Source organism: Papio anubis, chromosome 10, assembly GCF_008728515.1.
Source record: "Papio anubis isolate 15944 chromosome 10, Panubis1.0, whole genome shotgun sequence".
In the NCBI taxonomy this organism is placed as follows: domain Eukaryota; kingdom Metazoa; phylum Chordata; class Mammalia; order Primates; family Cercopithecidae; genus Papio; species Papio anubis.
The window spans coordinates 116005419-116026984 of NC_044985.1; the positions used below are offsets into that span (position 1 = coordinate 116005419).

At 44.8% G+C, this 21566-nt stretch overlaps 1 protein-coding gene across 1 annotated transcript in view; it reads left to right on the plus strand.

Moving 5' to 3' along the window:
• The window catches only part of DIS3L2 (DIS3 like 3'-5' exoribonuclease 2), a 441955-nt gene that overhangs the window by 300534 nt on the left and 119855 nt on the right, over nt 1-21566 (plus strand). Inside the window, 1 exon segment of the mRNA XM_031651606.1 lies at nt 4080-4313. Within this exon segment, the coding sequence (XP_031507466.1) occupies nt 4080-4313 (234 nt within the window).

Here is a 21566-nt window from a genome sequence, read left to right on the forward strand (position 1 = left end):
TGTGCTGTTAGGAAGGGATATCTGTCTTGACTGATAAGGAAACAAAGTAGAGGTGCCCATTAAGGAAAAAAAAGGGAGCTCAAATGAACTGATAGCCAGTGCCACCGTGGGCAGTGAGCAGGCTTTGGTAAAGAGTGACAAGCTGCTGCTTTGGGCAAGTCTCAGGTAATCAATTTTAGAAATACCTCAAGATTCCAAGGGGCTCCTCGTCAGGGCCAGCAATCAAAGGGGTGAGAGGGAGCTACAGAGATGTGCTTAGAGCCAGGAGACATGGGCATGCAGGGTACAGGGGTGTCTGGGAACCTCATGGAACTTGCTGCTAAGTTTTATGCATAAATATTTCAGGGAAGAGGGCCTGGAGCATTCACTAGGTTTTTTTCTGTTTGTTTTGTTTTTTTGAGACAGAGTCTCACTCTGTTGCCCAAGCTGGAGTGCAGTGGCACAATCTCCGCTCACTGCAACCAACACCTCCCAGACTCAAGCAATTATCGTGCCTCACCTTTCTGAGTAGTTGGGATTACAGGCGTGCACCAAACCATGCCTGGCTAATTTTTTTTTTTTCTTTGTGGAGACGGGGTTTCATTGTGTTGGCCAGGCTGGTCTCAAACTCCTGACATCAAGCAGTCCACCTGCCTTGACTTAAAGTGCTGGGATTACAGGCATGAGCCACCATGCTTGACCAAAATTCACTAGATTTTGAAAGCAGTTCTTGACCCATGGTTTATGTGAAAACAGATGCCCGATCAGGGTGCAGTGGTTGCCCTATGCTGGAGCATTCACTTGGGAAAAAGACCACAGACCCTGGGAGGCTGCAGACCCTGTGACCTGAATCCTGGATGCTGGAGGGAACCTCCAGACCACTTGTGAAATGTGAAAGAGAACGGTGGAATAGAATTGAAACTGACATTTCCCGAACATGCTGAAGGCACACTGTACAGCACGATGTAGACGCACAGAAGGAGTGACTGGGTTTGGAACGAAATGTAGAAAAGGAAGCAAGCTAAATCACCAGGGGAAACCCTTGAGACCACAAGAATGAAGAGGTCATGGCCCTGTCATTCCAGAGGAGGCTGGAGCAGCTCTTCAGGAAATGTGGATGTGCGAGGAGGACAAGCCTGGCTGAGCCTAAAAGGGGCTCTTCAGACTCTTCTGGAGACCTGCACGTGGCCCTCCCCACTGGGACTGTCAGGTGGTACCTGGAATTGACTCTACAGTTGCTTTTGCCCACAGCACACACATGCTTCCTGAGAGTCAAATTCAGACCTGCTTGCCACAGTGGAAGACTTGTGAGATTATTTGAATCCCTTATGTCTTTGGATAGTGGTAGTTCTTGGAATAATATGGAAAGAATAGTTTCAGGATTGTTTTTAAAGAAAAGTTAAAGTCAGTGATTACAGATTCAAGATTCTTATAAGACTTTGCTCTGGACAAAAATGTGAGTAGTTGCCACCATTCTCTTCCTCTACCCCATGGCTGCCATTTTTCGAGAGTATTGATGCTTCCTTTAAGGGAGGGTGAGGGTACCAAAGTGGTCTCTCCAGCCTTCCAGGGCAGAAGCTGTATTCCCTGGAGGCTTTGTAGTGTGAACAACTCCTGGGCAGGGCTCAGGCCTTCCCCATGGGGAATGCCTACAGACTCTTCAGTTGGCTTTTTTGGAAAGTATTGTCTCAGAGGTTGTGAACAGAAGGGTTGGCTGCTAAAGAGCAAGGCAAGGGGGATGTCTGCAAGCTCAGGTTAAAAGGTAAAAGGTTCTACTCTTGACTAGCACTCCCTCCCTTTTCTTGCACAGGAAATACACTTCCACGCATTTATCTCAGAGCTTTTCCATTCTCCTCAGGCCCTCGAACTCCACCTAGCCTCCTTTGTTCTTTGCCTCATGCTAGACTACATGGATTGGGGTTCTGTGATGGTCATGCTCTCCACTTCCCTCTTCTTCCCCTTAAGGTCTCCTCCCCTTTCCTTCCTTCCTTCCTCCCCACCAGGCCACGCTTCCTCTGTCCGGAATGGATGGCCTCCACTTGGCCCAAAATCCCTTTTGTTCTCTTGTGTCTTCAATCTTCCTTCAATGCTGGTTTCTCTTGTTTACCCTACAACCGCCACACAGCCCTCTGTTCTGCTCATTCCAAAGCGCTCCTTCCCTCCCGTCCTTTTGGAAGTGTTCATCCACACTGGTTGCATTGCCTCCACTTCCAATGCCTCCACCTATCCTTAACCCGGTGCTTCCCAGGCTTTTTCACATGTCACACACAGAAGATGTAGCTGTTTGAGTGGCATAGGGGATGTGTGCAGGAGGCTGATGGGAGGCCGAAGCTCTGGCTGCCCTGGGAGTGAGAAGAGCTAAAGCCCTCCTCACAGCATCTCCGGAATCCATTTGCAGTACATGCCTTAAACCTTTGCAGTGTGACTCTGCCTCTGTCCTATATTTTCCTAAAACAGCCTTCCTAAATACCACCAACCAGCAAATGCTCAATGCCAGGAGCTTGTCTTTGTTTTCTCCTCCTTGACATCCAGGTGGCATTGGACATACACTTGTGGTTTAGAGAGAGTCTAGGGCTGGACTGCTTGGGTTCAGTTCCCAGTTTTGCCAGTCTCTAGCAGTGTAACCTTGGGCAAATTCCTTAATTTCTCTATGCCTTAGTTTCCTCAGCTGAAGAAGAGGATAGCATAATTCCTACCTCATCGCGTTGTTATGAGAATTAAATAGTTGCCATATGGAGAGTGTGAACAATGCCTGTCTAATAGCAATGGCTCTCTGAGTGTCCCGTGTTGCCTTTGAGTCCCCTTTCTTAAAGCTCTTTTCTCCTGCTTTTCCTAACGGGGGACATTCCTGGGTTTTGTCCTGTCTCTCTCAGCTCTCTTGTTTTTCTACTGTTTTCATTCCCTGGCTTCTCTTCTCTCCTTAACATGAAGGAGGTGTTAGGCCAAGCAGCCCCGCCTCTCCCGACCGCCCTTTCTTCCATAGATCCTTCCACCTCCAGACGGGCCAGGCCCACATCCGAATGCCTGCCAGATCCCCTCGCCTACATCTCTCTCTGAACCTCAGACCCAGGAGTCCCCAAAATGTTTTAATGCCCTTTTTAAAAAAGTAATACATATTTGTTATACAAAATACAGAGAAGTAAAAATAATAAAGTGCACCTCAGTAGTAATCCCACCGTTCAGCTGGCACCACCACTAAACTTGGATATATCTCCTTCAAGCCCAGGGGTTCTCAGCCTGGGCCAGCTTTCCCCCAGAAGACATTTGGCCATGTCTGGAGACATTTTTGATTATCAACTTGGTGTAGGGAGAGGTGCTCCTGACGTCCAATGGATAGAGGCCAGGGATACTGCTGAACATTTTATAATACACAGTTCAGCCCCCTGCCCTACAAGGAATTAGTCAGCCCAACAGTGCCGAGATTGAGAAGCCTGTTCTAGACTTCTATCTCAACATATGTGCCCCAGATGGAACAGTCAGAATGGGTTTTCTCTTTCTAGCCCCATCCTGCTTCTCCACCTGTGTTCCCTCTTTCTGTCAGTGGCCCTGCTTTCCCCTTCTCCCTCACCCCACATCCGAGCTGTTCCCAAGTCCGCAGAGTCCCTGTCTGCCACATTGTTGGCAGCTCTCTCCTCTCTACTCCCTTCAGTGTCGACATCCTCTTTCTGTCAGTGGCCCCGCCTTCCCCTTCTCCCTCACCCCACATCTGAGCTGTTCCCAAGCCCGCAGAGTCCCTGTCTGCCACATTGTTGGCAGCTCTCTCCTCTACTCCCCTCAGTGTCAACATTGATGCCCACTCACCGAAACTAATGAAAAAGCCTCCAGCATGCCTTATCTGTGCCACTGGTGTCCTTGGGGACCGTTCATAGGCGTCCATTGCCCATTGGATTAATTCCACGCCGGGTGGAGACTAAGCTCCCTGAGGGCAGCAGTTTCCATGCTGATTCATCTGGGTGCCTAGCCCGAACCTGCCACCATTCCAAGCACACAGTCAGTGCTCAGTAAATCTTTGTTGAATGTGTATGGATGAATGGTTGAAGGAAGAAAAACCTGAAAAAATTGGTCCTCACAATTGCCTCACAATCTGTCCATGTTTGCAGATCCTTGATGAATGGTTTGGCCGGACCATCATCTGCTCCTGTACCAAACTTAGCTACGAGCATGCACAGAGCATGATTGAAAGCCCAACTGAGAAAATCCCTGCGAAAGAGCTGCCCCCCATTTCCCCAGAGCATAGCAGCGAGGAGGTACAGCAGGCCGTCTTGAATCTCCACCAAATTGCCAAGCAATTACGCCAGCAGCGCTTTGCGGACGGCGCACTTCGTTTGGATCAGGTCAGTACATGTTTTTTTAGTGCAGCCAACAGATTTGACTCGTGCCTGAACCCAGCATGGATGAGGGCAGCTTGGCAGGCTTAGACTCTTCCTTCCTTCTCCTTGCCCAGTCACCACACTAAAATCTTGTTCTCTGAGGCCGGCAGGAACTAACTTCCATTCACTCTCCAAATACAGGATATTATGCAGAATATTCTGTATTTTGTATGATTCCACAGGTACACGAGGCCTAATGACATGAGCCAAGGCAAAGAGTGGGTCTGTGTGGGTGGCTCTGACCAAAACCCCCAGCTGGTCTTCCCTGGTAAGGCTGTGTCCAGTCTGTGATCCTCACCTCAGGTCTCTACTCAAATCTGTTCTTTAATGGAGGCAAGAATAGGAGGCATGGAAATTTAGGAGGCAGCTGACCAGTATCTGATACGAAGGCTTGGAAAAAAAGTATTTCTTCTTATACCTCATCTCCCAAAAGATTTATTTGTTAACAAATTCCAGATTAATATCTGAAGAAGCAGAGAACTGAGGAGACTGTAGAACAGCGGTCCCGTTGTTTTGGGCACCAGGGACCGGTTTCGTGGAAGACAGTTTTTCCATAGACCGGGGTGGGGGATGGTTTCAGGATGAAACTTCCACTTCAGATCATCAGGCATTAGATTCTCATAAGGAGTGTGCAGCCTAGATCCCTTGCATGCACAGTTCACAATTGAGTTTGAGCTCCTATGAGAATCTAATGCCGCCACTGATCTGACAGGAGGCGGAGCTCAGGTGGTCATACTCACCCACCGCTCACCTCTTGCTGTGCGGCCCGGTTCCTAACAGGTCATGGACCAGTATGGCCTGTGGCCTGGCAGTTGGGGACCCCTGCTGTACAACATTGGCTATTGAAGAAAACATTGGCCTGGATTGTTATTGATAACTCTGAAATCTCACAGCCATGCTGGCAGCCCTCTGGGACTTAGGCAACTGTCACTTAAACCTGCTTGAATTTCCATGTCTGAGAGTCAGTAACTATTAGGACCCAGGATTTCTTTCTTCATTGTTTGTCAGTATATTACAGAGCAGAGACTGTGTTTTGTATTATGGACTTTTTTTCTCCTTCATTTATATTTCTTACCCAAACTCTCCTTCCTTGCTTGTTGTGTGTGCTCTGGAAAGTTTCCATGTGTCTGAAATGAGGTGGGTAGGAATGTGGAACTGTTCACCAGACTGCCTAATGCAGACTTCTTTCCCTAAGCCTGTCAGCTGGGAGAAATCTGAAAGGCCTTGTAAAGCCCTCTGATTGAAGTTCTGATTTTATCCTACCTTTTGCAATAGCCTTGCACAAATGCTTCTTAGCAGGCATTGCAAAGAGGTTCTGCCCTTGGCCTAGGAAGAAGTGGCTGCCCTCGGGACCAGTGGATGACCTGTCCTTCCTGTGCGTGGCAGAGTCAGGGTAGCCTCTGGAGTTCTCCTGCTCCTCCTTCCCCGACCTGGGCTCAGGCAGCCTGAGCAGCCCTGTCTATGTGAGAATACTGACAGGGAGACAGGAGGCAGAGCGGACGCTGAAGAAGACAGCAGACGTGGTGGAAGAGAAACTAAAGGCATAGGGGATTACAGAATACCTACTTTCCTTCCTTTAAGAAATCGTTCATGGGAGTGTAAACACACTCCAGTTGTCATTTACAGGTGGCTGGCTGATTGTCAAGTCCAAGGACACTTTACAGTTCTTGCTTCTTAGACTTCTGACCTACACCAGGCCCTTTGAAACCCACCTCCTGGTTCTCTGTTTCTCTTTGTACATCTCCAGTAATGTCCTGCTGGCCCCCTTTGCAAGATGCCTCTTGTGCTCACCACTTTAGGGTTGGCATTCATTCCCTGGGATCTACCCCCACTTTATTCTTTCTCCATCCATACTCCCACCCTGAGTGACCTCTTGTGAATCTAACTACTAACTGGATGCTAATGAGCCAGAATCTGTCTCTCTATCCATGACCTCCCTCCCCCAGCTCTAGTCCATCCCCACAATATCTCAGCCAGTGGTCATCCTTCCCTCTGTAAAACACAGTAATCAGTGATGCAGCAGGTGGCACCGGCTGTCTAGTATTGCCTTCTCCCTTGGCCCCTACCAGGGGAGTGGTATGTGTATTCTCAAACCTGGCTAGGCCAGTTGTAGTGTTGTAATTATGCAGTTTAACTAAATATCAGGGAAACTGATCAAATACTAACATAAAAAAGAAGCTGTTGTTTTTATAAAAAACTAAGTTAAATGTTTTGGAAAGACCTGGATAAGGATAAGTCTTTAAAAATTCAGTTGTAAAACAGGGGATAATTATAAAATCCAGTAAGCATTCTATATTCAGATTGCTTCATAAATGTCTAAATTCTCATTATTTTTAAAGAAACCAAATGATAGGCCGGGCGCGGTGGCTCAAGCCTGTAATCCCAGCACTTTGGGAGGCCGAGACAGGCGGATCACGAGGTCAGGAGATCAAGACCATCCTGGCTAACACGGTGAAACCCCGTCTCTACTAAAATATACAAAAAACTAGCCGGGCGAGGTGGCGGGCACCTGTGGTCCCAGCTACTCGGGAAGCTGAGGCAAGAGAATGGCGTAAACCCGGGAGGCGGAGCTTGCAGTGAGCTGAGATCCGGCCACTGCACTCCAGCCTGGGTGAGAGAGCGAGACTCCGTCTCAAAAAAAAAAAAAAAAAAGAAACCAAATGATAAAGTATGAACAGTGAATTGCAAGTGTAGTTTATTCAGAAAAGACTAGTAGAAATCTGGTTAGCATTCCCTTTTTGAAAGCCTTACATTTTAAAAAAATTAATGAATGCATATACATCTATATAAATTAAAACATCTGGTGATGGGTTTGTCGCCTCTGTTTGATTCCCTTCTTTTTCTAACTTCTAGAATAACCAGCCAATGGCTACTGAAGCACATCACAGGAAAGTTTCTGTCATAACGTTTTAGAGACCTCACCCCACCAGTTTGTTGCAAAGTTCAGTTGAATTAAATGTATGAAATACTCTAAAAACTATAGAAGACCGTCAGGTGATCCCAGCTCATATGAGGATGGGGTATAATTGTCAAAATAGAAGAATGATCTCAGATTATTGTTAAAGATCTGTTGGCATGTCTCAGAATCAGAGTTCTATTGCTGAAAATGGCTTTGGATATCTGTCTCATTGGCCCTCTCAATTTATCAGTTAGAGAGCTGAAGCTCCTAAAGGTTAAGTGAGTTGCTTATATGCAAGAAATCCAAATCACCCTGTGTTCCCTTTGCCTTCATTTACACCACGCTGACTTGAGAGAGAAAAACATTTTCCTTTTAAGTGGAAAGAAAATCCTCCAAAGTCCTAATTAGGTTCCAGTTAATTAAGGTTTGAAAATAAGGGCTTTGCACCCTTGAAGTTGATTCCTTGGTTCCCCCGAAAACAAGGTGATGGACCCCAGCTTTGGAAGGAGGAGCACATCAATCTCCCACAGCAAAGAACTCTGGTGAGGTCATTTATAAATCAGCTAAATGGCCCTATTCAGAAGTCACTGCATTTGTTCTCCTGCCCCTACTGCCTGCCTTGCCCTCACAAAAATCCATTTTTCCTTGGTGCTTTTTTGAGTAGCCTACTGTTCAGAATTGTTCTCTGATGCTTTGTTTGCCTCAGACCACTATGTCCGTGCTTTTGGTGGCAGTCCTTTAAAAAAAAAAAATCCATTTAAACTAGCCTCAAGTAGAGATGAGTCTGTGTGAGGGGGTACGATTTATTTACACATCATGCCCTTAGGTTCAGAATAAGTGTGTAAACCACAAGTTTCACCTTTCCAAGAAGTCAGTTTACCATGATGACCTTCAGAATGAATGGGAGCTGAGTATACGGCACTAGTATGGTGATTGTTTGTTGAGTTAGGGACCTACTAGTTCCAAAGTCATAGCCTCAGAACTGTCGAGCATCTTGACCACTGTGTATTTGCAGTTGGCGGCTTAGACCGGAGCTGCTTAGCCCATGTCTGAGATAGTGAGCCTCAGCCCTCAGGGCCACCTAGTCTGGCTCCAGTTCCATTAGGGCCACCTACTAGCAGTCTTGTCTACCCTAGTGTGCTGTCATATATTAGCGTATGTATATACTAGTTCATATCCTAGAGCTGTGATGGGAAACAGATAGGGAAGCACTGCCTTCTGGGTAGGATTACCTGCTCCAAATGTCTCCCTTACCTACAGTTCAACCTAGTTCTAAAGAGGTTCTAGACTCTTTAGAAATGACTCATTTGAAATGACTCATTTGTTTCACTGCTTGGAAAGCAAATGCAGATGCCACATGCATTCTTGTGCTTTTTGGTTGGATGGGTTGAGTAATACCCCTTCCAGGTGGTTTTTTCTGTCTCTGTGTTTTCTGCTGCTAAATTAATTCTTGGACTTAACATAGATGTTTGTTTTATTTTGTTTATTTATAACATATGTCTCTCGTTTCTGAAAAGGGAGCTCCCATAACAGGGGCCCAGACTTTTTTATGTTGGTAGTAAAAGGAATCATAATGGTTTATAATCATATCCAAATCTTGAGCTTTGGGAGAGGGGGAACTGTTGGCAGTTTGCTGTCTGCCTGGGTCTTGCTCAGTGATTCAGGCCAAACTAACAGACTTTGCAGGTGGGGGTCACAGAGTCCCCTGGCACTTCTGTTTATTGGGACACAAAGCCTGTTCTCAGGCACCTTCCCACTTAGGCCTGACTATAATGTGAAGACAAGGCCTCAGGCTTCTCAGCCATGGCATTCAGAAAAGATACCAAGGGAGGGTGGCAGGGGCCAGAAGAATCCCATTATGAAAGTGTCTTGGGAATATTGATTGATTTTAGGAAGCTACACCTACTGCCTGCTGGGGCGCTCTCTCTAGCCTCTTCCTCATCAGTCAGGTGGCAGGACCTAGAAGCCACTCTGTTTGAGGGCTTCCATGTAAAATAAGCATGAGGTTTGCAGGAAGCTGTGCTCCATCATGGGTCCCCTGACAGGTGATTAGGGGATGTGAGCAGTTCCTTCTGGGTCACTGACTTTGGGAATTCAGAGGAAGTTGAAGTAGTGGTGGAGAAAACCTGATGTTACCATCTTCCTAGGCAAATTAAACTCCAGGAGCTTCACAACTGCATCTTATATGAATCCTACTTGGCACAATTTTGAAACCCAAACTGCAGGAAGTTTCTTTGAGTGGACTTCATTATAAAGATAGCTTTGTTAATGGAAATTATTTTTAAATACCCTGGGACCCAAGCTGCAGTAGAATGCTGTTATGTATGACCTTGACCTGGCCCAGCCTTTAAGGCAGGGATTGGCAGATATTTTCTGTAAAGGACCAGATAGTAAATAGATTAGGCTTTGTGGGCCATGCAGTCTCTGTCTCTGCTACTCAACTCTGCCGTTGTAATGTGAAAACACCAGTGTTGCTTTAAATGGATAAATGTGGCTGTGTTGCAACAAAACTTTAAGAACACCGAGATTTGAATTTTGTATAGTTTTCACACATCACAAAATATTGTTCTTCCTTTGATTATTTTTCAGCCGTTTAAAAATGCATAAACCAGGCCGGGCGCGGTGACTCACGCCTGTAATTCCAGCACTTTGGGAGGCCGAGGTGGGTGGATCACGAGGTCAGGAGATGGAAACCATCCTGGCTAACACAGTGAAACCCCATCTCTACTAAAAATACAAAAAATTAGCCAGGCGTGATGGTGGGTGCCTGTAGTCCCTGTTATTCGGGGGACTGAGGCAGGAGAATGGCGTGAACCGGGAGGTGGAGCTTGCAGTGAGCCGAGATCGCGCCACTGCACTCCACCCTGGGCGACAGAGCGAGACTCCGTCTCAAAAAAAAAAAGCATAAACCAGTCTTAGCGCATGGGTCACACAAAAGCAGGTTTGGCCTGTGGTCCATACTTTGCTGACCTCTTCTTAAACAGCCAGCTAGCAATTCAGCCCTGCTATCCAATGAGCTTTTAGCAGCTCATCATCACTTCACAGTGATGGGTAATGGAGAGCAGTTGTGCTAAGTTAACTCTCAGGATGGCTTCATGCAATTAGGTAAATTATTCCTTTGATTAGTACCATGCCTATCCAGTCCAATTGGAGGCGGGGAGTAGAGGAATGAATCAGTTTAGCATCAGTTCCCTTATTCCATTTACAGGCGGGTCGCTTTAATTAGCCTGAAGCAAAAGGAGCAGGGGTTCTCATTTCCCACTTCTGCAAGCTCAGCAGCTCTTCACAGTCAGGTCTCCATCCCACCCAAGCACACTTTAAGGGATGCTGGCTCTGTCTCTTGTAGGTGTGCTGAAGGTGGGGACTGCTCATGGCAAAATGGAGCTCTAAGGAAACCGTATAGCATTTCTCCCCCACACTGCCCCCATTGCCAAATGTAGCAGTATGTTTCATTGAATCTGTTTCTGTTCCTTCTCTCCAATACAGTCTCTTTCAAGAAATGAGCATTCCAGCTTTGCTGTTTAATTTGTACAGTATATTTGATCCAAGGTAAGAAGGATGGGTACATTTATCCTGTCTGGCTCTTCCTTGGTCTTATTATTTATGTTGTCACTTAAACACACAAGGAAGCTATTGATCATAGGGTTGAGTATATTTGTAGAATCATTCTGTTTTCTTAGTCGTAGAGCTTTTCTATAAATAATATAGGAAAATAATGAGAGAGCCAGCAGGCCACACAGAAAATGTAAAGTGATGTGACAGAACTCTGCCGAGAGTACAGTGAGCTCTCTTGGAGAGGACCAGCTCAGTCTCAGGGGTTCAGGGAAGATTTTCCAGCAGAGGTAATGGGGCACTGGCCTTCTAAAAGACTTCAGGGTCTAGCCAGGCTGCAAAGGCAAGCAAACTGCTGGTGCAAGCATCGGAGGGATGAGAAATGGCAGATTGTTCCAGGGTGTATGGTGTAGAGTGCAGAGAGAGAGAGGAGCTAGAGGAGACACAGGCTAGGCCTTGGAGCCTGTAGGAATGAGCCAGGGCAGCTATGGAATGATTTTAAATATGTAAGTGACATGACCAGAACTGGGTTTTAGAAAGAGCATCCTGAAAATGAATAGAATAGAGGAAGTTTATAATCCAAGAGAGAAATGATGAGGGCCTGACTTGAGGTAGGGACCGTGGGGTGAGAGAAAATGATAGACCCAAGAGAGGAAGGAAAATCGATAAGCCTGTGGCAAATTGACTCTCTTGATTAGATGGGGAAGGGAGAGGCAGGATCAAAGGCTAGGGATCAGGGAATCAGGTTTCCAGTTTAGGCACGTGGTAGTACTGTGTACCACCAGGGAACAGCAGCAGGGTGGAGGTCGAGAAGAGAGACAATCATTTCCATAACTAGGCCTCTCTGATCCCCAATTCTTTCTTTAGGAAGGAAGCTTTATCATAAAAGTAATATGTTCTCGTGTTAGAAATTTTAGAAAATACAAGAATATAAAGAAGAAATCATAATCACCTATAGTTCCATCACCCAGAAATAACCATGGTTAATATTTTGATATAATTCCTTGTGCATTTGCTCCTTACTGCTTCATAGCAGGAGGGAAGGGTGGCTAGCATAACATATGTATAGTTTTTATTTATATTCTGCTCTTTAATATTATGTAATGAGTTTTTCCTATGTCATTAAAAAATCTTCTAAAACATTATAATGCCTACATAATATTCTGTCATATGAATATACTCTTAAACATTCAGCCACTCCCCAGTTTTGAATATTTTGATTAGATTCTGATTTTTTTGGTACTACAAGTAATAGTACCATGGCCATCTGTGTTCATAAATCTTTGACCTGATCTCTGATTATTTTCTTAGGACAGTCTTAGAACTGGGATGACAGCGTCAAGGATATGGATATATTTAAGAAACCTGAAACATATTGCCACATTCCCTTCCCGAGAGGTTGTACCAATTTTATACTCTTTCAGTAGCATTGAATCAGGGTATCTTAGATGGAAACATCTGTCAGGAGTTCTCTGCCTGCATGGAGCGCTCTCTCTCGCTCTCGCACTCTCTGTCTCTCTCTCAGGTGTCTAGGTCTCTGAGATATCCCAGTGGTTGTGGTCTTAGATTATTCCTTCATCTTTCATATTTTGTTTATTTTCATGAGCTGTTCTCTACGAAGAGCTCAGTGTGTCACAGACACTTCTCATTGTGTTACTTATTTTAAAAAGTACTTACAAGGGTCCTAAAATTTAAAACAACCGAAAGAGGTGGTTGGAAGTATCTTGCTAAACTCTTGATAATGTTGAGACTGGGGAATGACCCCTGCCCCAAACGAAGGTCCTTTCCTCTCATTGGAATCCTTAAAGAAACCCATTGTGTTTGAAATGGTGCTGAGAACTGTTGTTGCATTCTCAGATCCTCAGAGAACATTTGTAACTTCACTAGTCTTTTCTCTTACCTCCTGTGTGTATTACCTCTCGGGCATTGTTTGAGTTGATCTGACGTGAATAATTATAAGGAAATCCAATTGAAAACAGAATCGCTCTATATAATCTATGCTCCCCTAAGAATTGCTACACTTCTCTTGAGAGCAGTAACAAACATTACAGGAAGGCTTCTGCCAGAAGTTCAAGGCTTCCATTTAAACATTGACGGCTTATTACTTCAACCGTGGAGATAGTTCTAGAATCAGCGAGGCTTGAAGAATATTAGCTTCGTACGTTTTCCCAGTTACCAGTTTTATAATAATAATATTAGCAAATTTTTCATTTAAATTTATTTATCTCATTTATAAAGTAAATCCACAGCCAAGAATGTGTGTTCTCTTAGCTGTTCAGCACCCAGGCTATCTAGGACAGCCTCCGTGGAAGAGAGTGGGAGGAGGAAGCAGCGAAGGGTGGAACAAGCTGCATCCCTCAGCTTCAGGGAGAACCTGGGAGCGTGAATTTCAGCCGTCGCGGGTATTGGAATCTCCCCTTTGAGAAAGAGGAAGAGACAGAGATTGATTTAGTTAATACACTTTATGGAATCAAGGAAAACAATCCATGGTTATGTATCCCAAGGCATGAACAATAGACAAACTTGAAAACTATATATAAGCAACACTAATTACAACCACTTACGTGTGCTGGCCACTATTTCTGGCTTGTTCACGAATGCATAAAAACTAATATGTGTCTTTAAGTGTCAGATTAATTCTGTTGAGTGGCTCGTTATTATAACCCTGACCTCTTCATGTGCTCCCTCTCCCTGTAGGCAAGTCACCTGGTCATTTACTCATAATTTTCAAAAATTAGAAGGAATACAGGTTGCATTATTCTGGAAGTTGTTAAAAAAAACAGATTCAGAGGTGATATCCGACCAGCACAGGAGGGATGCTTCCTGTGTGTTACAAATACTGCTCGCAGTTCTGTGAAGGAGCCTTAGGCAGCAGAAGACAACTTTCTACCCTCAAGCTGCTTCAGCAATTTGTGAAGAACTGTATGTACCTTAAAAAACACCAATAAGATAAAAGCAAGGGCACAGTCTCTTGAAACAGGGCTGAAAGAATTGCAAACCTGATGGTTATTCCGTGGGATGGAATTAGGGAAAGAAGGCCAGTTTGGAGGGTGAAGCCATGAGCCACACTGTGATGAAAGGGAAAAGGAGCTGAAAGTTATGGAGTACCCATGCTGTGAGAGGTAAGGGATTTATCCCCTCACTTCTCTCTCCTCTGAGTTCTGAACCCACTGAGAAATAGTCACACCTATCAGACTGAGATTATTCCATCTTTTACTGATGATTTGGGTTTGAAGGCAGTCTAACAGAACAGCCCAGAAGTAGTTAATGTAAAAAGAAACTGGAGTGATTGGTGAGAGGAGAAAGTAGCCAGAGACAGAGAGAACCATGCCCTCTATCAGACTGGGACTGGGGATGGCCCTTGTGTGACCTTCACTGCTAGGTGCCCTTCCAGTGCAGGGTCTACTGGTGAGGACCAGTGGCTAATGCTTCTGTTCTTGGTCAGAACAACCAGTGCAGATGCTCAGAACTCTGAAAGCAAAATTGACTCCCACCCCACTTCTAGAAGCATTTCACTTGCCTTCTGGTTCTTTCTGCTTGCCTATATTCAGGCTCATTTCTTATAGATAAGGAAAGTCCTACCCCCACCCTACTCCTCCACCTTCACCCTGTGACCTTCTCGGTTCACCTTTTGAAGCTGAAGATTGAAACTCCAAATCCTGCTGCAGAGAAGTTCGCATTTGTTTTTTCCTAGGCAGGGCCAGCCCATCCACCCCTCCTTCCTAGGGTTCCCGTGATACTTCTTTATACCTGTTAGCTGTCTTTGCCACACTGTCATATCATCTTGCCATTTTCCATTTGCTTCCCTGTCTCCTTTTCTAAGATTGTGAGTTTCTTAAGAGTAAAGACAACATCTTGTCCACTTTTGTATCGCCAGCCCCTGCCCAGTGCTCATTTTTAACCAGGCATTTCAAGGTCTTCAAACGTCACTATACATACTGATCTTTTTAAAAGATGATGGTAGCTGTGTTCAGGAGAGTGGCTTGTAGCTCTAGAAGAGAGGCATGTTTATATAAGAGGATTAGATACATATTATGAGCCAGGGCGGTTCTCCTTCCTTGTGAATGAAAGGGCCGGGTATTTGATTTTTTGCCGGGGCATCCAGGGTTTAGAACAAGGTATAATGAGGACTTTCTCAAGGTGGAGTTGCCTGAACAGGTGTGAGGAACCAGGAAGCTTTGGCACCCCCAGGGCCTGGCAGTGCTTCTGAGGCATCCTCAGCACTTCGGTGCTCACTTCTCAGACCAACTGTGTCCCCTTCAGGGGAGCATGGTGGAAGGGGCACTCCAGGGGAAGGGAAAGAGACCCCAATGTGCCACCCTGGGAAGGGAGATGCTGGCCTGCTGGCATGGAAAGGTAGGGAGGCACTGAACTTCCAGAAGTTTCTCTAGGGTCAGGTACCATAGCTGCTACTCCCTCTCCTCATGATGGGGATGAAAGTGATTTGTGTATCAAGGTGGCTGTGCAGTCTAATGCTCCTCCTGCGAAATTCTGATCAGAGCCTATTTTTGCTTTTAATGGAGATAATTCCCATAAGACAGAGGTTCTGTGTTAGCTGCTGCTGGGCTAAGAAAGGAAGATAACTTATATCCTAGTTGAAGTTGAAAGTGTGCCCAGATGACTCAGACCTAAGTGCCTGGCGTCTCCAGGGGACATGAGGTGAGACACAGAGTTCCTGCACTGACCAGGTGATAGATAAGAAACTTCCAGGGGTGAGCAGAGCCCCAGCCAGCACCCCTTGTTCCTCTCAGAGATGTGAACCTTTCAAGTTAGGGGCCTTGACAAATGGAACAGAATTTGGCTCCTCTGGGACCCTAGCTTTTGGGTCATTATACTCATAATTCGGCAGCATTTGGACTCTCTTCTTTCTGTTCACGGGACACACTGCACGTCCTTGCCCTGCCTCCATGTCACACTCCACGTCACTCAAATGTGAGCCAAACAGCTACATCAGAGACGTGGAATTCTTTGACGTTAGTAAAACCTGCATTAGGGAAGGGGAACCCTTGCAGCTGACCCTTAGATTTCAACCATGACTGCTTCTTGGGACAGGCCCAGTTTATTTCCGTTTTCATTGTTCAGTGAACTGGGGCTCTGCTGCTAAAGCTGGAATCCTTTTGTTCTGTTTGCTGTCTGTCCTAAACTCTGCTGCCAGACTGAGTTTCCCCAGATGCTGCTTTCACCTTGCCACTCAAGAGCCTGCAGTCTTATTAAGTAAATATCATGGATCAGTAAGATTTCAAAAAATATTTTGAAGACAAGATATAATAAGATTGTTGCCTTTTTATTTTACCAAGCAAGGACATTTTCTTTAAAAAGCCAGTTACCATCTATCTTCATTATTTTATAAATGAAAACATTTTAGCATCAAAACAAAGACGACATAATTTCACAATATAGAGCAGTCTTTTACGTTGACTTGGTTGGGCTTGGTGGAAACCTATTTAATTGTCTCATCTTTTTCTCATTTTGTTTGATCTCAAACCAGCCAGTGAGAATGACTGGATTTCTACATCAGATCTAAGTGCCCCTGCCTTTGGGGGCCTCTGTCAGGTACCCTGGTGTCCCCACTTCCCACTAAACCCTATCCCTCCTCCTCCCTCCTGCCTTGCCTCTGTAGAGTCTGGGCCTCCATTTGCTCCCTGCAACCCTACACACCTCACTGCCTCCAGAAGCCTGCTCCAAATAGACTTCCTCTTCCTCCAATATCTCTGGCCCCATTCCCCATCTGTCCCCTAGGTGCCTGGTGCGGAACACCATCAGCTCTCATTCATTTTGTTTTGCAGTTTTCTTTCTTTACTCCTTTTTATTTTCCTCCCTGCCTGCATTCTTGACTGTAACTGTTGAGAAGGCAGGTGTATTACTGTTGCTTCTTTCAGATTTGTAAATCTAGCATGGTGCTGGGCACAGAAGAGGTATGCAGGCCTTTAGTGGGGCATCACTAGGCTAGCTCAGAGCTGTTCACAGTGATCTGGATGTCACCTCTGAGGTCCATGGGTGCCCAGGGACACTGTGCCCATTGTATTGTCTACAAGGTGAAAATGTGGTACTGCTCTTCCTCAAGAAACTCCCACATTTTTGAAAGAATGGTAATATTGTAGCATGGTTTGTTTTGCTTTATAATACTTCTTGATTCCCTTGTTAAGTGACATGGCAGACATTTTTAAACTAAAGACAATTTAAGAGCTTTAAATTATTTTATAACTTTAAAATACTCCTTTTGATTTACCTTTTTAATTGCCCACTTTTTTTAGTATCTACCAGGTACAAGGTACTCTGCTAGGTATCGGGGATATAGACAAGGTTAGAACATGGTCACAGCCCTCAGAGTAGCTTACTGTCTCCTGGAGGACGTAGAGGCAGATGGGACAGGGGTGCACAGGAAGAGCCGGACGGCGGGCTGCACCTGCGCCGGGCGTGCACGTGACTGCTTTCGTGTAACACCAGCTGTGGTTTGAAGGGGCCACTTTCAAAGTCGATTAGAAATGTGGGAACTCTGTTTAAAAGTTTTCTCCTAGCAACTTGCTCTTATACTAGAAATGTTGAAAACAAATTATAGAAATTATTTAATTGCTCCTTGAATTGTGACCTCCTGGGGTAAAAGAAATCTGCCAGAGTGGAAGGAGATGAGGGCAACACCCAGGGAGGGGATCCCAACAGGTTTCTTACCTGCTTGTCAGCATGAGGCTGGTAGCTTCCTAAGTAAGATGTGCTCATGAATAACAGAGTCTACTGGTTCGAAGCACATTTGAACAGAGAGCTGTGATTGAGCTCTGAGAATGCTGGCAGTTTGGCAGTTTGAAACTAATTTGCTACTATCAGTTTCAACCTGTAAATAACAGGGAGCTCTCCCCTTTCATTCTTCTGCCTGCTACCTGCCAACCAGGCTCTCAGACTTACCCACCTCACTGGTGGCTGTGCCAGAGCACAGCTGAGCTCACCTCGAGGGGAGCAGAGCTCCTGTCTTTCCTGGACCCTCCTGGCTGCCTAGTTTCCTGGCTGGGATTCCTGACCCCTGGTTGCCAAGACTACCTTGTTGGTCCCTGGGGAGTTCTGTCCTGTTTGCCCAGAGGCCTTGCTCAGACTTGTTCCTTTTTGGTACATGTTTCCTCTCCAGACTGCCCCAGGCCCCAACTCTCAGCTCTTCTGTTGCTTCCAGCTTCCAGTCAATGACTGTTTATTTAAGCATCTCCTGTGCAACAAGAGAATGTAGTGATCAAGAGCATGGACCCTGGGTCAGACTGCTTAGGTTCTGATCCTGACTCCCTCACTTAGCTGTATGGCTATAACTCTTCCGTGCCTCAGTTTTATTTTCAGTGAAATGGAGAGCATAACGGTACCTGCGTTACGGGAATATTAGGTTAGATGAGTTGTACCCGTAAAACACTCGGAACAGTGCCTGACACGTAGCAAGCACCCAGCAGGGATTAGCTGTGTGGCCAGATGCTGAGAAGGGGCCCATTTCTATCTTCACAGAAGAACTACTTTAACACAGAGGTGAACATAGAAGGACTACAGTCAATGGTGGTGGCCATCAGCAGCCTTGGCATGGAGACTTCGCCTCCTTTATGTACCTTCCAGTCGATTTGGGGGGGCGGGGGAGATTTGAAATGTAAATGCAAGGCAGGGTGAGCCTCATTGACCCCTGCAGGGAAGCAGAACAGTCTGGTTTGGCTAGGTCCCTGAAGGGAGCTCCATGGTGAGGGATCAGCCTAGGCATGGTGGTACTGAGTTCCTTAATGAGGGTAAGATTTGGGAGCAAGGAAGTCAAGGGAATGCAGTTTTGTACATCACACCGCAAGTCACACAAATGTGAGCTGCGAAATATTTCATCCTGTATTGATAACTAGACCACAGTGTGCATCACACCCGCTAACGTTGCAGCTAGAATGTTTCCAGTTTTTGCTGTTATAAATAACACTGCAATTAATAATCTTATGCATAAAATTCAGAAATCACTTTGGATTATTTCCTTAGGAGTACATTCTTAAAATTACTAGGTTGAAGGAAATTAACCTTTTTTTTTCTGTGCTACTTTTCTGTTTCTTACTTTTATTATTTTATTATAAAAGTAATACATATTTATTTTATAAAAATTTAGAAATTGACCAAAAGTAGCCATTGGTCACCTGTCACTGAGTAATAACATTTTTCTGTATATCCTAAGGCATGTACATTTTTAGAGCTTTTGACTTTGAGATTACAGTCACACATTGCTTAATGACAGGGACACGTTCAGAGAAATATGTCGTTAAGTGATTTTGTCATTGTGCAGCATCATAGAGTGTACTTAGACTAACCTAGATGGGATAGCCTATGACCCATCTAGGCTTTGTGGTTTACACAGTTGCTCCTAGTCTACAGACCTGTACAGCATGTGCCTGTGCTGAATACTACAGGCAGTTGGAGCACAATGCTGTGTATTTGTATACCTAAACATAGAAAAATACAATAAAAATATGATATTCTTATCTTATGGGACCACTGGCAGATATGGGGCCCATCGTTGGCCAAAACTTTGTTAATTCTGCACATGACTGAATTTTACAGAAAGTTGAGACTAATTTAGGTTTTCCTCAGCAGGAAACAATAGTGCATTGTTACTGCTTCTCACCAAATTGAGAGTTTGTGGGTTTTGTTTAATCTTTGTTAGTATGATAGATTGGAAATTGTATTTTATTATTGTTTTGACTTGCATTTGTTTTCCTGCTTGTGGGCTCAATCAACTCTTCAATCCTGTTTTTGCCATTTCTGTGAAAGGGCACATTTTACCATTTTATATGCTATCACTAGAATCTTATAATACCTTAAGCACTAGACCTACCAGCCACATTTAGCTAAAATCACTTTTTTTCCCTACTAAGGTATACTTACATACAGTAAAATCCACCCTTTTTAGTGTACAGTTCTGCAAGCTACACATATAGTCGTGTAATCGCCACCACAATCAAGATATAGAACAGTTCCGTCACCCCAGAAAATTCCCATGTGCCCCTCTGTAGTCAGTTCTTCTTCCCTAGCCTCAGCCACTGGCAACCAACAACCTGTTTTGTCTCTTTCTAGTTTTGGCTTTCCAGAATGTCATACAAATGGAATCATTCCGTTGGTAGCATTTTAAGTCTGGCCTCTTTCACGTAGCATGAAAGTGCCTTTGAGGGTCGTCCATGTTGTTGTGTGTATCGGTGGTTATTCCCTTTTGTTACAGAGTAGTATTCTGTTGTATAGATATACAACACTTTATCCACTTACCAGTTGAAGAATATTTGGCTTGTTTCCAGTTTTTTGCAATATGAATAATGCTATATTTGCCTACAGGCTTTTGTATGACCATTTTTTCCCATTTCACTTGGGTAGACGTTTGCAGTAAGATTTCTGGGTCATATGGTAAGTGTATATTTAACTTCATAAAGAACTGCCAGTTTTCCAAAGTGACTGTACCACTTTGCATTCTCACCAGCAAGGTATGAGAATTCTATTTCTTTTTTTTTGAGACGGAGTTTCACTCTTGTTGTTGCCCAGGCTGGAGTGCAATGGTGCAATCTTGGCTCACTGCAACTTCCGCCTCCTGGTTTCAAGTGATTCTCCTGCCTCAGCCTCCCAAGGAGCTGGGATTATAGGCATGTGCCACCATGCCCAGCTTAGTTTTTGTATTTAATAAAGACGAGGTTTCACCATGTTGGTCAGGCTGGTCTCAAACTCCTGACATCAGGTGATCTACCCGCCTCGGCCTCCAAAAGTGCTGGGATTACAGGCGTGAGCCTCCATGCCCGGCCAAGAATTCTATTTCTTATGTGCTTGCCAGCACTTGGTATTGTTAGTTTTTTATTTGTTTTGTTTTTTGGGTATGCTAATAGGTGCATAGTGATATTTCATTGTGGTTGTAATTTGAATTTCCCTACTGACAAATTCTGTTGAGCATCTTTTCATATGTATACTTGCTGTCTGCATATCTTCTTTGGTGAAGTGTCTGTTCATATCTTTTGCCCAGTTTTAACTGGGTTGTTTGGCTTATTACTGAGTTTGGAGAATTGGTTTTGGTTTTTTTTGTTTGTTTTTTGAGACAGAGTCTTGCACTCTCGCCCAGACTGGAGTTCAGTGGTGCAATCTCAGCTCACTGCATCCTCCACCTCCTGGGTTCAAGCGATTCTCCTGCCTCAGCCTCCCGAGTAGCTGGGATTACAGGCACCCACCACCACACCCGGCTAATTTTTTTATATTTTTAGTAGAGAGGGGGTTTCACTATGTTGGCCAGGCTTGTCTCAAACTCCTGACCTCGTGATCTGTCCTCCTTGGCCTCCCAAAGTGCTGGGATTACAGGCATGAGCCACCACGCCCGGCCTGGAGAGGTTTTTTTGTTTTGTTTTGTTTTGTTTGTTTTTAAATATTTTAGATACAAATCCTCAACCAGGTTTGTGATTTGCAAATACTTTCTCCCAGTCTTTGGCTTGTCATTTCATTTCTTCTCTCTCCATTCTCTCTGGCTTGTCTTCTCCTCTCTTTTGAAAAGCAGAAGTTTTTCATTGTTATGAAGTCCAATTTATCAATTTATCTTATGGATTGTGCTTTTGGTGTCATATCTAAGAAACCTTTGACTAATCCAAGGTCAGAAAGATTTTCATCTGTTTTCTTCTGAAGGTTTTTAGGATTTACATTTTAGTTTCTCACTTTTTAAAAATATATTTCCCAGGCCTAGAAGTTTCTTTTGGAAAACAGTTGCACCTGAGAAGATTTGGGATAGAGTTGGTCCTAGGAGCCTTGCCAGGCAT